Source organism: Python bivittatus, unplaced genomic scaffold (genome assembly GCF_059951505.1).
Source record: "Python bivittatus isolate LINGU-HERP-01145 unplaced genomic scaffold, Pbiv_v1 ctg000070_np1212, whole genome shotgun sequence".
NCBI classification, from domain to species: domain Eukaryota; kingdom Metazoa; phylum Chordata; class Lepidosauria; order Squamata; family Pythonidae; genus Python; species Python bivittatus.
In genome coordinates this window covers 30,814,122-30,830,359 of record NW_028277034.1, presented here as the reverse complement: position 1 = coordinate 30,830,359, position 16,238 = coordinate 30,814,122, and the positions used below count along the sequence as shown (strand labels likewise).

Sequence of the window (16,238 nt, the reverse complement as noted above, 5' to 3'; positions counted from 1 at the left end):
AGATTATTACTGGACTTCAGGAAATACAGGTATCACTGGGTTGAATGTGTATTCTCTTTCATCTCATTCCCACACTGAGATCTATTTACCTTGCTTACTTTCTTTTTCCATCTCTCTCTATGTATCTTTTCTATATTAGAAAAGCTATTGTCTTCCGAGGATGGGGTTATCCTCAAAAATAGCTGTTCCATTACATTAAATTTGTGTTCCTCTGGTCCTTAGTGACATTGCATATTAGTGACCAAGTGATCCTGAAATAAACCCTGGAACACTTTGGTCATCTGTGTCCATAAATCTGATGCAGTGTATTTTGTAAGACATAGTCAGTGGTCATGTATATATGTTTTCGGCCTTGTACAAGTAGTCCTCAACTTAGAACAACAATTGGGACTGGAACGTCTGTCACTAAGTGATGTGGTTATTAAGTGAGTCATGCCCAATTTTATGACTTTTTGCTGTGGTTGTTACACAGATTAAATGAATCACATAGTTGTTAAGCAAATCTGGCTTCCCTCATTGACTTTGCTTCTTGGAAGCCCCCTGGGAAGGTCACAAATGGCAATCATGTGACCCCAGGATGCTGCAAACAGTCCCCTCACCACCAGATTTTCTTCCTGCAGATTTTAAGCCATCACTTCAAACATAATGGGATGTAGGACAGGAAATGAAGCTGTAGGAGAATAGTAATTTTTTGTCCTTTTCATTTCCATTCACTTGAAGCTTGTTGATCTAGAAAAGCTGAAGAATGGTAGAAGCTCTAATCCCATTTTTTTTTTCCCATTGGATAATTCACTTTGTTTTCTTTGTCCCCCCCCCCCCATCTTTATTTAGGTTCTTTAGTAGCAGCTATCTTAGCTACTGATGAAGATTCAGGTGTAAATGGAGAAATTACATACATTGTGAGTGAAGATGATGGTGATGGGACATTTTTTTTGAATCCAGTTACTGGCGTTTTTAACTTAACCTGCATGTTGGACTATGAAGCCCAGCAGTATTATGTCCTTACAGTTTGTGCACAAGATGGAGGTGGGCAATCCACCATTAACAGAGTTTATTTTAACATACTAGATGTAAATGATAATTCACCAATATTCAGCATGGCTTCCTACAGCACATCTTTGATGGAAAACTTGCCTCCAGGCTCTACTATTCTTATTGTCAATGTTACAGATGCAGATGATGGTATGTATTCTCTCATATTTTGCATGCGTGTATTGTGGAGTATATTTGCACATATAAGTGGTAACACAAATACAGTGTTCACCTGGCATGACAAACATAGTGATCATCTATTCTGCAAATATATTAACTGTTCTGTGCTGACAGCACACGAGGTAATTTCTAGTTCAGAATTGTCTACTCTTTATGACAATAGCACTGCAGGACCACAGAAAGAAGTCATTCCTGTCCCTTCTTCCCCAAACCTCTTAACTGAAGAGTATAATAACTGAGCCTGGCAAAAACATTCAGTCTGTCATTGAGAAATCCCTTCCAGTTTGTGGCAAGAAATTGACTTTTTTTTCCCCTTCAGATCATGGTATCTAGACTAAATGTATATTCTCTAAGTCAAACTATAAAACTATCATGCCAGTTCCACTAATGTCATTGTCAAAAAGTACAGTATAAGTACAGTTTGAGTGAGTTGTCTTATTTCCTTATTTTTCTCTTTACAGGTAGTCCTCACCTACCGACTGTAATTAGGACTGGGAACACCATTGCTAAGCTACATGGTCATTAGACGCAACATCACAAGACCATGCCGACTTACGATGGCAATTTAGCAGTCCCAGTTGCTGTCATTAGGCAAATCCCACACAGTCACATTGCCCTGCGGTCGTGTGATCGCCATTTGCAATCTCCTGCCAGCTTCCCCATTGACTTTGGTTGTTGGAAGCTGGCAGTGAGGGTTGCAAAGAACCCTGAATAAGAAGTATTCAGAAAAATTTAAGTACATTTATATGTACAATAAAATGATAAAGCATCTGCAAAGTTTAAAATAAATAGTAGTGATTAATAATTGAATATTAGAGGCTGAATTCATATTTCAGATATATTCTGAGAAACACTGGATTCTTTTAATATCTGATATTTCTTACAGAATGAAAAAATAAAACAGTTAGAAAAGACAAGATAGAAAATAAAAATCCATTAAACACAAACTTGAGCTTTTTTGTATTAAATTAGGCATATAATATTTCCACATTATTTATTTAGTATTATGAATACTTTGCCTTTAGCATAAGGATGTAATAAGTAATGGATATTGGTTTCAGTTCAATATACTACACACTGTAAAAAATATGAGATGACATTTGAACTCAGAATTATTGCTGTCTGAATTATTCATTATGAGTTCAAATGTCATCTCACGTTTTTTACAATGTGTAGTCTATTCACCAGCTTTTACTGCAATGTTGTGCGGAGGATAGTATAATTCTACTGAAATTAGGATATACAGGTTTTTTTCCCTTTATCTTTAAAGTACTATTTAGAATTATTTATTTATGTATTTTTGCATTTATATACTGTATATAGCTGCCCATCTTACACAAATGACTCTGGATGGATTATAAGATAAGAAACAAGCCAACCCACCAAGCATAACCCGCCACTTCTGTGTGCCCAAGGATAAACTGTCAACCCCACTCACCATCAATAGTAGCTTTTGAGTATGGCACAAGTATGAAATGAAATGCATATTTTCCACATGCAATTGCCAGTATATACATTAATTTTATTTAAGGAACTATGTAAACCTAATTTCAAGAATTTACTTTATTTCAAGCAATATTTGAAATGCAATTATTCAGGGTGCAGTAGTTCACTCAAGAATGATTGCCTTGAACTTGAACCAGCTAAGGTCATGTTTGAAGAAGTTAGAATGAGTCCTGAGTTATTTCTACCAGCTGAAATTCCCTTTTGCCTGATAAAGCTGCTTTTTGCCAGTGGAAAGATCAGCTAACAGAGTAGAGGATATTTTGCTATAAGAGCAAAATAAAAAAAAGGGATTGAAAAATATGTAGAGCAAGGAAGAAGCAGAGTTACACCATGTCCAAATTCTAGTCATACCAGCAAGATTTGCCAGCATAAAATTAGGCTAGAACTGAATCCAGTAGGAGTTCTAAAAAGCTAATTTCCATATGGTTTGGATTCAACATAGATTCAGGAAACTATTGCGAATTCATATGTTTCTTGATTGTTTTTGCTGCAGACAGCCTAAACATAGCCAAGAGTGTTGATTAATGACTTGGATATATTTTCTAAATTTATTTATACTAGAGAGCTAATTAAAAGACCTGTCTCTCTAAAGATCAGTGATACCTATATAAAATCAATGTCATGTCAATGTATTTATGATTGTGACACTCTCAATTATGTGTTACAGAGCTCTTCTTATCTAGTAAAGTAAATACTAAATAGTTGCTAACCCTTTCCATTGAAAAACTATTTTCATATGTTGACATATAAAAGAACAACTGATTCAGCACAATCTTAGCTATTTGATCTGATAAACTTGTTGCAACCTCCAACTTCTACGGCAAAAGTGGATATTGGCTTAAAGTATATTAATTCAGATAATTTCCCTAATCTGGACCAAAACACCTCCAACAGTATCCTGAATTTAAAAAAAAAATGATAGATAGATAGATAGATAGATAGATAGATAGATAGATAGATAGATCTTTTCCAGTGTAAGCAGTCATATACAAGTTATGTACATTGTTTTATGTTCATAATGATTGGAATTGTGAAATTTTTCTTTTAACTTTTCTTTTTTAGGTTCTAACTCACAATTGTCCTACAGTATTACTTCTGGAGATAGCCTAGGACAATTTAGTATTGACAAAAATGGTGTTCTAAGCATCAAACAACCATTGGATCGTGAAAGCCAATCTTTCTATAGCCTCATTGTTCAAGTTCATGATATGGCTTCTCCTCCAGTCTTCAGATATACAAGCACAACACAAGTATCTATTATTCTGCTTGATGTCAATGACAATCCTCCCAGTTTTATCTCTCCAAAACTGACATACATCCCAGAGAATACACCCATTGATACTACTGTATTCAAAGCCCAAGCGACTGATCCAGATAGTGGTCCAAACAGCTACATTGAATATAACTTATTAAATCCTTTAGGAAACAAATTCAGTATTGGAACTATAGATGGAGAAGTAAGGCTGATTGGAGAACTTGACAGGGAAACAGTTTCTAATTATACCTTGACTATAATTGCCACAGACAAAGGACAACCTTCTCTCTCTTCATCTACAGATGTAGTTGTAATCGTACTTGACATCAATGATAATAACCCTCTCTTTGCTCAAAAATTATACAAAGTTGAGATTGCAGAAAATATTCTGACAGGGACAGATGTAGTCCAAGTATTTGCTACGGATAGAGATGACGGTTCCAATGGGCAAGTTCGCTATACTATAATCAATGGAAATACAAATAAAGAGTTTCGGATCGACTCTGTCACAGGAGTAATAACAATAGCAAAACCTTTGGACCAAGAAAAAAAAGCATCCTATTCATTAACAATCCAATCAGCTGATCGTGGAAGTAGTCCCCGGACCGATACCACTATTGTCAGCATTTTTTTGTTGGATATTAATGATTACATTCCTACATTTGAGTTGTCTCCCTATTCTGTAAATGTCCCAGAAAATCTAGAAACATTACCAAAGATCATTCTTCAGGTTAGTATATTTTAGCAATGAATAATAGTAAGATGTACTAAGATCAGCATGCAGACATTACAGTATCTGTGTGTGTGTGTGTGTGTGTGTGTGTGTGCATTCACACACTGGTGCATGTGTGTGTATAACACAGCATATAATATCCCCTAACTGACCTTGACTTAACTTGAAAAAGTCAAGCAAGATTTGACCCAGTTAGTTGGACTGTGCATCCATTTAACGAGGTGCTTCATACCATTTTCATACATATATACATACGTGTATTGCTATTCCTGCTAGGGTTAGGCAATGCTATGCAAAGTGCAGAAAAGGAGTGAGAAATACTGAGCAAAATAAATAAAAAGCAAGAGATAATGGAAGAGAAATAGAACTCTAGTTTATGCCAACACCATTCTTTATAGCACTAGGTGGGCCCATAAATATTGGCCCCTACGGCTCACCAAGGCTTTCATATACTGCTTTTTAGTAAGAATAGGAATAGATTACTTTTCTGGTCTTAGCTGCAACCCTGCCATATGGAACATTTCATGCTACCATTAAGGACACAATTCCAGCACACTTTAGTGAGTATTCCCCAAATGCATCCAAAGCCCAGTTTTACCCTAAGCGTGCTTCCACTGTTCTATGCAAGCTTGGCTCTCTAAAGACTACTTTATATGCAAACAAGCTGTTCCTTGCCTTCATCAACTAGGTTATCACTTATCTGAGATAATAAAGGATGGGATTCAGGATGAAGTTTTCCCAGACCCAGTAGGGAGGCCTGAAATTGAAGTTGGGATACAAGGCAGATATTCTACAGTTTGGAGTGCAAATGAAGCATCTCTCCCCAGTTCATTGGAAAAGTGATGTCTTGCAAGGCTTGCGTGGGTGCTTCAGAAACAGTTCTCAGCTATCTCAGTTTATTTCACAAAAGTATCCATAGACAGATGGGAACTGCCCAGCCAGACATGCCTTGCGAAAGTTGTGGCTGCTTTAATGATTTGGAGAGAGGTACTTCATTCATGATTCCAAATATTGTAAAGCACCTTGTTTAAAAGCTTTGCATAGCCTTTCTGATTAGCATTTGGATATAAGACCATCAAGAAGCTGAGGAGCTATAGGCTAAACTAAAAAATATCTGTGTGTCTTTGTGTGTGTGAATCAGAAGAAGGCAATAGCAAGGCACATTTGTATTGTTGCCAAGAAAACTACATGAGCATGACCATGGAGTCACCAGGATTTAACCATTATAACTTTATTTTTTGCTTTATTATATAGCCTGAAAGCATTATTATATATAGCCTGAAATCTCAGTGGATGGTTTGGGACTATATTGATTATAAACTTTTTGCTTCTATAATACAAATATATGTTTAATATGTGTTTTCCAGTTAGGGGAGCTGCATTCAGAGTTTTAAGTAGCTGAAAATAATATTTAAAATATGTGTAATTAATTTGCATCCTGAATAAATTTTGTTTTAAATCAATTTAAATAAGTTTTTAATGGATGCATTTTTGTCAAGCGTAGGGCCACAAACTTGAAAAATGTCTGGATGAAGAGTACCTAAACAAAGAGACATTATATTCAAAGTGATGTTGTGCTTCATTGCTCCTATAGGTTGTGGCAAGGGATGATGATCAAGGACTAAATAGCAAATTAACCTATTTTCTTATTTATGGAAATGAAGATGGTGCCTTTACTCTCTCAGCAAATGGAGAGCTCCACCTTGTACAGAGCTTAGACAGGGAGAAAAAGAAGCAATATATCATGCTGATCACAGCTGTTGATTCAGGTAACCCAACTCAAATTTACACACAGCATAGAGACCTATAAGCTTCAACACTCATTGTTACATTTTAATGGCTGAATAAGTTCAATCAGCAAGGGATTATTCTACTGATGTTTTTCAATTTGTTACACTCTAATATCTGTAACAGTGGATAGATAATTTGTTTTGTTTTGTTTTATTTTCAAGGCTCAGTTTCTTCACTAAAGAATAGATGCAAAGGAGGCCTAACTCTGTCAAAGATAATTAAGTCTGTAGTGTTACAGTCACATTAACACTGTAAATATTGTTCCATACTTCAGAATTTCCAGTATAGATTATGATATGCATAATATATGCAACAATAACATATGTAATGCTTCATGTAACGATGTTTCTGAATGTCTTCTCAAACATTTGATAGCTTTTTGCTATGTTGGTGAGATTCACAGGAAATGATATTGGCACAAACTGTGGAGAACTGTTCTCACAAATTGGTTGTTTCACAGAGCTCCATCTATGTTGTGAAATGGAAGGTATTCATAAGGCACTGAGTGGCAATTCTTGTTTTCATATAAGATGAACTGAATATTTTTTAAAAATATTCTAATCATTAGCTTTAAGGTAAACTGACAAATAAAGGGGGTCTTCTCAGCTGTTTATCAAATAAGCTATAGTATTTATTTAATTTTTGTTTCAGACTATTGGAAGCTACACCAGTCAGTCTACACCAAACTTGGCTTTAGCTAAAATGCCAAGAAGGGTTGCCCTGGGATTGTGAGGGGAAAGAGAGGAATGATAGGAATTTGAAAATGATATGTATCTGAAATTAGATTGGACAAGCAGGAGCTTATGGAAGCCACAAAAAAGAGACAATTTTTTTTAAAAAAATTGGATTGAGGGCAATTGCATGTTCAGACTAAGGAGAAGCTGATTCATTTTTTTTCTTTTTTCATCCTTTTATCTCATGCAGGTAGCAAGAGACCCCTGATCTCCAGGTCTCTTGTAAAGTATCCATCTTTGTTTTGGAGAAGTGTCTTTAGGGAATTATTGCAACTTTCTTGCACTCCAGAGATTTCATTAGTTAATAGCAGAATTCAAAGTGCATTGCCTTTTATTTTTTGGAATAATAATTGATAAATAAAAAATGTTTTCCTTTGAATTTTACAAAGTTACATCTCATTGTCCCATTTCTAAGGTCCTTCCAGTGTTGCTAAAATCTATTACAAGCCATGTTTTTGAATCCAGTTCAGACCCAGAGATAAAGCTAGCTAAATTTTCAATAGTTCTCTGTTGGATAAGAAGAAAAATTTACTGCTTTCCTTTGGCAGGTATATAGCAACTTCCTTAAAAAAAAACTTTAATTGTGAAAAAGATATAAATTTGCATTATATTTAATGTTTGGTTATTATACTATACTTAGTTATATTACCTTCATATAACATAAATGTATATGATCTATCATTGTCTTTAATGAACTAATTGACAATATTAAGAGAACAGCAAAAAAATAACAGATTAAAAAAAGGATTTATGGACTTCCTTTCCTTATCTAGCTCTCAACCTTCTCCCCCCCCCATGTCTGTTAGTATCTGATGGTTTATTTCCCTTTCCAGATTAGATAGAGAACATGGCAGTAACTGAACCTAGGAGTTTCTCCATGCAAAGTCTATGAAGTAGTAGTTCAGTATCATGGAAAATATTTATTTAATATCTTTTAAACATTTTTTTTTAATATGTGCCTCTCAGCAAAGCTCTACAGGCCAAAACTTTTTTTTAAAAGCAGCTTGTCAAAATTATATGCATTCATACAATCTCTGAAAATAATTCAAGTTCTAAATATTACCTCAAGGACTTTGGTTTTTATTACCTGTAAAATGTTATTTGGTTATTTTCAACAGAGCAGTTATTTCACATGATACTTTTCCTTATATAGAGCCTGCTTTATAATTTTGGGAGCATTTGTTGCCTGCTTATTTTCTTTCTCTAAGTACATCTGTGACTGATATAGTAGGACTGACATATGTGAATATAAACATTGACATCAACTCATCATCTTGTAAGTAATTCTTAATGTGAATTATTTTCTGTTTGTTGTGATGACAAACATGAAATCAAATAAGGCAGATAGACAAGCAGATAGATAGATATAGATATAGATATAGATATATAGATAAATGGAAAATGAAAAGCCCTTGGCCATATTAAATTTATTTCCTTTATTATGTAGCCAGTCCTGTCAGGTAACTGGTGAGCTGTTTTTGGTATAACAATTACATAAGCATTTTCAACTTCTGCGATCATCTTGTTTCCTGAAGCTGTAAGCAAGATAAGACTGCGATGCAGGTATCTCTTAAGTAGTCCAACTTCGTTTTGCAAAACTGTCTTCAGAAGATTATTGCCTACTTCCTTGGGCTCAGAGACTACTGTGGAAAACTTAGAAAGCAAACATGCAGTACCTCCTAATGTCTCTGGAATTGCAGGATAATCAGTTTCCCTCAATAAAGAGACTTGCATTTTAAAATTTTTTTTTATAGAGTTCTTTTCTTGTCCTTACGCTGCTCTTAACCATATTTTTGCTTCTCTATATATAAATACATGTCTATGCATGTGTACATGCCTTTATGGTGTGTGCATGCGTGTGTGTGAATATACTTCCTTTGTGATTTCAATTCATGTCAAGTGTTGAAAAAGTTAACATGAATTGCTCCAGAGAATGGAGAGCTCAATCTGCAGTTAGCTTTCACTAAACATTTGTGGTGCTTTAATGTCATAACAAGCTGAGTCTCAGATATGAGTGGTTTCTGCATAAAATTTATGTGGCTGAAATCAGCATGGGATGACTTTTCCCCACGGCTGTTAGTGGCTATGATTCATATAAGCCAGGAATGGGAAATGAGCAGCTTTCCAGATGTTACTGAACTGCAGATTAGCCAGGGATGTTGGGCATGTTGTTCATTTGGATGACCACAGGTTGCTCATCATTGACAGGAGCCCTTGATCTGAAGTCTAGTAATTGAAGTTGAGTCATAAAATTCATGAAGTTGGAAGCTTGGTACATGTCCATTTTGTACATGATTAAAGCACCACCCATACTCTTTCCTCTGGTTTATGTAGGGGAAATGTGGTTAATAATGCATCAGGCACCAGTGCTTTGAAGTAGTATTATAGCAATTAGAATGCAATTCCCAACTGCATTAAAAAAATTAATGAGTTCTAATACATGCAACACTGTTTTAAGTAGCACTGTCCTTCTGACAGAAGGAAAAAAAGAACAAGAAAAGAGAAGCTTATAATAATCCATAGACTGAAACTTAAAATATGGGAAAAATAGTATACTGGCTGTTAAGAAAGCATCAGCTTTTATCTTGACTTAAAACATTGGCATCCGTTTTTTATTTTATTATCTATCATCATCATCATCATCATCATCATCACCTTCACCATCAAGCTGCCCAACTCTCAGTGACTCTGGACAGTTTATAAATTGTTTAAAACATTAAAAACCAGAAAAACAAAAGAAACAAAAAGAAGGGTAAAGATGGCAGGATGGCAAAACCAGATGGGAACAAAGGAAAACAAACTATTCTAAAAGGAGACTTCAGTCATTCTTGCAGAAGGCCTGGGCAAAAAGTTAGGTCTTCAAAGCCCTTCAAAACACCACAGGGTGGAGGTCATTCAGATGCGGGGTGGAGGAACCTCATTCCAGAGGGCAGGGTCTGCTACAGAGAAGGGTTACTTACAGGGTCCTGATAATTTAATTTCTTTAATTGAAGGAACCTGGAATGCACCCAATCTGCTAGATGAAATAAACTGGGCAGATGCTATGTGAGTTAGGTGTTCCCTCAAGTAACCAGGGCCTATGCCGTGTAGGATTTTATAGGTAATGAACAGCACTTTGAATCGTGCCTGGAAGCAAACTGGCAACCAGTGTTCCTCACAAAGCAGAGGTTTTACATTGGCATACCATGACATGTCTATCACTGACTATGTTGCAGCATTCTGGGACAGTTGAAGCTTATGGGTGGTCTTCAAGGACAGCCCCAGGTAGAGCACATTGCAGTAGTCAAATGCGAGATGACCAAAGCATGAGTGACTGTCTGAAGGGATCCCTGATCTCGGAAAGGGCAGAACATGAAGCTGTGCAAAGGCCTTTCTGGGCACAGCTGCCGCCTGCTTATCAAGCAGAGCTGCGATTCCAGGAAGACCCCCAAGTTCCATACCACCCTTGAATGGGAAAGCGCCACCCCATCTAGGGTCAAAAATGAAATATAGGTCCTTTCTCTCTTTCTATCTCCGTTTATGGCCCTAAATGTTACCTGAAATATTGTTTCAAACAGAATGCTGAACAGCTTCTCAACTGAAAACCTTCTTAATTTTTGGCCTGTTATTTTTGTTAAACAATGTTGCTAACCAGATTATAGGGTAGCTAGGATGACCTTGATAAGTTTTTACACTTATTGTTTGGTCTTTTTGTTTGGAATGCCTTTCATACAAAACCATATTGTGCTTCATTTGTCCTTCTATGTATAACGAAGGGTTACATTTATAGTCAGCATGCTTTCCCGGCATACTTTTGTAGGCTTAAAATAAACCCAAACCATACTGCTTCACGATCTTGATTTGTTACAGCTTACTTGGTTCCATTAAGTGGTTTGGCAAATTACACATTTCCAAAAAAACTTGTTCTAATTTCCCCCCTGTGCATTCCATGCTGTGGTCTCCAAGTAACTATTCCTTTTAAAGAGATCTGTTAAAATTAAAATGTTTGCATATTTCTAGTATGTGCCTTCCCTTGCATCATACTGCTCTTTCTATTTTGTATGTCTTTCCAACATTACTATGAGTAACATTATTTGACTTAATATGCATAATCTTTAAACTATGTCAGATTATAACATATATTTATTTGTGTTCTTTTTACATATATTGTACTATATTGTGTAATGTCCTTTTCATAGCTTTCTATAGAAGAAGTCCCACCACCCAAAATTTGGAGCAATCAAAAATATAGTAAAATCCATTGAAATCAATCAGATTGAATAGTTTGAACTATGTGCATTGTTTCTGAATAATGTTTGTTACGTATATCATATTATGTAATCATTGAAGAGAGATTTTTTGAACAAGCTATCACGTCCTACCACTTCACCAACAATTATTATTAGAGCTCTTGGAAAATGTTTTGTATGATACTATATAGTCAAATCTTTTATGGTATTTTTTTTTTCAGCTGTGCCTTTTATCTGTATTATGATTACAACTTTCAGAAATCTGAGTTGTATTTTAATCCCTGTACAACCAAACACATCAAGTTAGAGAAGGTTGCCTCAAGGCAGACATATCTGAACAATAGTTTTAAGTGCAGATACTGGAGGGTAATACAAGAAATACCGCAATGCCCATGGGGATAGAGTCCTTTGAAAGACTTAACCTTGAGGGGAAAAAATGTCCCCGTCTACATTAAACCCATCCCTTCTCAATGCCCCGCTGTGGTAAGGAATATGAAAATCTGCACAGAGTTCACTTGTCACTGTTGATCTCTGAACATGCTATCTGTTTGCTATTTTATTCTGAATTTACTATTAGTTTTAGAATATGCATGTTATTATTATTTGTGTTGTTGGAATACAGCAGTGAAGACCCTGAGCCAATAATGTTAATTGTGAGATATTCAGGAGTCATAGAGGGTAAGACAGACTTAGTTAATGGATACTCAGAATAAATTTCCGAGTGATACCTTTTAAGAACAATAACTTTTCAAAAGGGTAAATAAAATATTTTAAGACATGACCAAACCACTTTTTCAAGTCTATAGTTAGAAGACCTAATATCTTGTATCATCCATCCATCCATCCATCCATCCATCCATCCATCTATCAATCATCTATCTATCTAATCATCTATCATCCTATCATCTATCTAATAAAATACATGAATTAAAAATTAAAAATGAAGCTGAAACTGTCAGGGCATCTGTTTCATTGTAGTTAACTTCTAAATGCACCACATATTGAAGTATGAATTCAAAGCCTACAATGATTTGACATGAGAGGAGGAGATACAACATTCAAATAAAATCATATGACTCCAGTCAGATACTGGGCATATGGATTATATCAGTAATATTTCGAGGTCATCATCACATCAGAGTTTTGGATGGCAGTTTTTCCCCCATATAATAAAGTATCTAATCTGGTATAGTTTCCATGGAAAACAAGAATGTTACCCAAGGCTTCTCAACTTTCCTTGGATTTTGCATGAAGTAAAATACGTTTGTTTCAAAGCTATAATACCAAAATTATAGTATTTTCTAACCAAATAATTAGCAGCTTGATAGAAAAAATCATTGTGTATGCTAAGGCAGTTGTATTACAAAAAAACAAAACAAAAAACAAAACAACAAAAAGCAAAACAAAATGACCAACTTACCTGTTCAGTATGTTGTCCAGGTGCATTGTTAAGGCCAATGTGCCACTGTTTTGTTTTGTTTGAATGTTAAAGAGGTTTGGAATGAAAAGAACACACTCAGTCTCAGAAAAAAGGAAGCTTTTCAAAGCATAGCTCTCAAAGAACAGATGTTTGTTGCAATGCCAGGCTTATCTGGAGAAAGGGCAGCTAGCCCTTCAGTTTCACATTCTGGAAAAATGGGTTCAAGCAACTAACAGAGGGATACCACCTTAATGAATTCACTCATCAATGAGGAAGGGGGCTTATTCATTTTCTAAGATTGTGTATCCTAATCCTTTATTTCTTGACATTAGTATGATTGTTGAAATGCTGTGTGAACCTTGCCTCAGTGGCCATGCTCTATTGTCACAGGCTTGGCAAACTGCCTTTGTGACACTTGTGGACATCTGCAGGGGGAAAGGCAAATGATGAAGCTGTTGGATTCTGTGGATATTTCTGCTTGTGGCTTCCTAATATTGCTGAAGCACAACTCCAAGAATAATCTCTGTTATGATGGTTAAGGTTTCTCTGCAAACTCTGGCAGACCACAGTTTCTCATCTGCAACAGTCCCTATAAAATGAACAAATTGTTGTTCCAACAAATGGCTTGGCCTTATCATATTAGACAACTATATTTTATATTCAAAGTTGGACATGTAAAACAGCCTTTTAATCTTATTATATTAACATATGATTCAACATAGTACATTCACTTAAGGAACAGTTGAAATAAAATGGCAGCAGTTAAGCAAAAAAGGTTGCCACATGCATCCGACAGTTGTCATGTAAGCGCCAGTGTGGTGTAGTGTTGGACTAGTATTGAGGATACCGGGGAAGTCTACCCATGGAAGCTCATTGGGTGTCTTCAAGCTATTCTCAGTCCGGTGTTCCTTACAGAGTGGTAGCTGAGTGAAAATAAGAGAAGGGAGTGTGGGATCCCCCCCTGGAGAAAAAGCACGCTATCAAATAAGTAGACCATAAACATAAGGTGCTTAATTTTGCAAAGTGTTTGCTCAGTTTTTATCTGTTGCACATGATTGACTTCTTGGGCATGTATAATTACAACTACCATAAGGCACTGAGTCTTTATAAACCATGGTTTTCCTACTGTAATGGAACTTGGTCCATTACATAAGAATGTTAAAGCTTTCTAGAGATGCAAATTTCATCCTAGTCAGTGGATATTTGACTACAGCTTTGTTGCAAAGCAACCTGTTCCTTTTGATCAAAGAGTTTATCCCGTCAAGTTGCTCTTATACTTTAGGGTAATAATATAATTAATTACAGAAGATCACCACATTGGATTCTATATATAGATCAAATGAACATAACAAATATTAACTTATAACTAATTGTTCTGTAGTAATTTACATTTTCTACTACTTTCTTTCTTACAATGGTATATTTCTACATAAAAAAGTAAGTTTCTATATAGTTTGCTATTACTGAAATGTTAGCATTTCATTTTAATGTTTTAGAACTTTAGGTTGTTGTTTTTATTTTGAAAGCATTATATCTTAATTACTTCTATTAAGTTAAGAGATCAGTGGTGCAACCTCCACAGATCTACTCAGAATATTGAAGCTATACTGAAACTTAAGTTGCACTAAAACACAAAACACATTAAGGCTAGAAATCAGAACCTGGCATCTGTTGCTAGAATTCCAAACAACACTACTGCATAACTATCAGCATTTAAGTCTGTCTAACTTCTTTTGAGTTCAGTCTCCTAGTGACCATAGAGCAGTTGTGAACCATGGTTCATTTTACATTTACCATGGTGTCTCAGAAGAAAGTTGTGTCAGTCATCGTGTATGACTAAAGTGATGGGTGGCCTTCAGGAAGGAAATGTTTCTTGGTTAGTATTATTCATAATCCTTCCAGATAGACAATTATATCAATGAAGGGTTCCTCTAGAAAGCAATTTGTCAGGGCCCTTTTAAAACCTAGACTGTGTTTGTTATTATTAATAATTAAATTAATTAAATTAAATTAAAATTAATAACATTTAAAAGATTAATAATTTTAAATGGTTTTCTGAAAACAGAGGAGATGCTGCCTGGATGTTAAAAATCTATCGTCTAAGAACTTTCCTTGAATTTTATTACATTTTAGCAATTATCTAAAACTGTTTTAGCAACAATGACTTGCAGCCATCTGCAAGACATACTCAGTGTCAGAAGTGTGGGGTGAGTTATGTGATTATTTTACCTATGCTTAAATAGTTCATGACTGACTATATACATTCAAGAGTGAGGAGAGGCATGGAAAATGTAGTACGGGACAAAACTTGGAAAGAAATACGTTAAATATGTTTAGAATGTTTAAGTAACTGTATGGGCAAAGGTCATTCCTTTGGAACGTTATGTTTTGTTTTATGTTTTGTTTTGTTTTGTTTTACACCATAGCTAAACAAACACACACACACACACACACTATGCATACATATAGATGTGTCTATGTACTGTATATACACACACATACATACAAACATTGTTGCCGGAGAGAACAAATTCAGCATAGATTTAGGAAAGGAGAAGGAGAGGGTTTTATCCTTTCCTGTTTTTTTTTTTACTTCCATTGAGCCACTTACTTACCTTTCCAGTCAGTTCCCTGATTACTCTTCTTCTCTACCCCTAATATTAGAGAAATGGCTTTACCCTTTTAAACATATTTTCTGCAGCTTCTGAGCATAACTCTCCTTCCCTTGTCTTTCTCATTCTGGAGTCATCAAATTCTAGCTTGGTTTTCACTAACCAAAATGTACAAACCTGGGCAGGCAACATTATGATGTGAACAGTCTCAGTCAGCAAATTAACCTGTTACAGGTCAGTAATGACCCATCATTTTAAATTTCAGGCAGCAAACACTTCACTTCACAGAAGGACATTCAAAACTTTTCCTGTGTGATTTTATTGTAGGACCTGTTTTAAAACAAAAGAGATCTTGTTTTGTTTTGTTTTTTGAAGTTTTTTAGCTTTCTAGCATGGTGAATTGTGACATGTTAAATGTGATATAACAAATAAGGATTGGCATATCCAGAATTAATATTGTACCTTACATAACCTCCAGCATTTCAAATCTTTTTTTATTTCTCTAGGAATTCCTACCCTTACTGGTACTGGAACTATTTCTGTCAAAGTAGATGATGTCAACGATAACATGCCCACGTTTGCCTTTAATATATATTCCAAAACCATTCCAGAGGATGCACCTACAGGGACAGATGTTTTGCTTGTAAATGCCTCAGATATGGATGACTCAATGAATGCCGTCATCAGGTATGAATTGCTCTTTTGGTGCTTTTGATGCTTCCTGGCGTGTTCTTTTAAGAACACAC

The 16,238-nt window shown here is 35.4% G+C and overlaps 1 protein-coding gene across 2 annotated transcripts in view; it reads left to right on the top strand.

Annotated features, from left to right (window-relative positions):
• The window catches only part of FAT4 (FAT atypical cadherin 4), a 126,333-nt gene that overhangs the window by 55,942 nt on the left and 54,153 nt on the right, over window positions 1-16,238 (top strand). For both annotated transcript variants that reach the window (XM_088132875.1, XM_088132874.1), the window contains exons 4-7: window positions 832-1,182; window positions 3,781-4,703; window positions 6,301-6,475; window positions 15,999-16,179. In XM_088132875.1, the coding sequence (XP_087989001.1) occupies window positions 832-1,182; window positions 3,781-4,703; window positions 6,301-6,475; window positions 15,999-16,179 (1,630 nt within the window). The remainder of the gene's footprint in view (window positions 1-831; window positions 1,183-3,780; window positions 4,704-6,300; window positions 6,476-15,998; window positions 16,180-16,238) is intronic.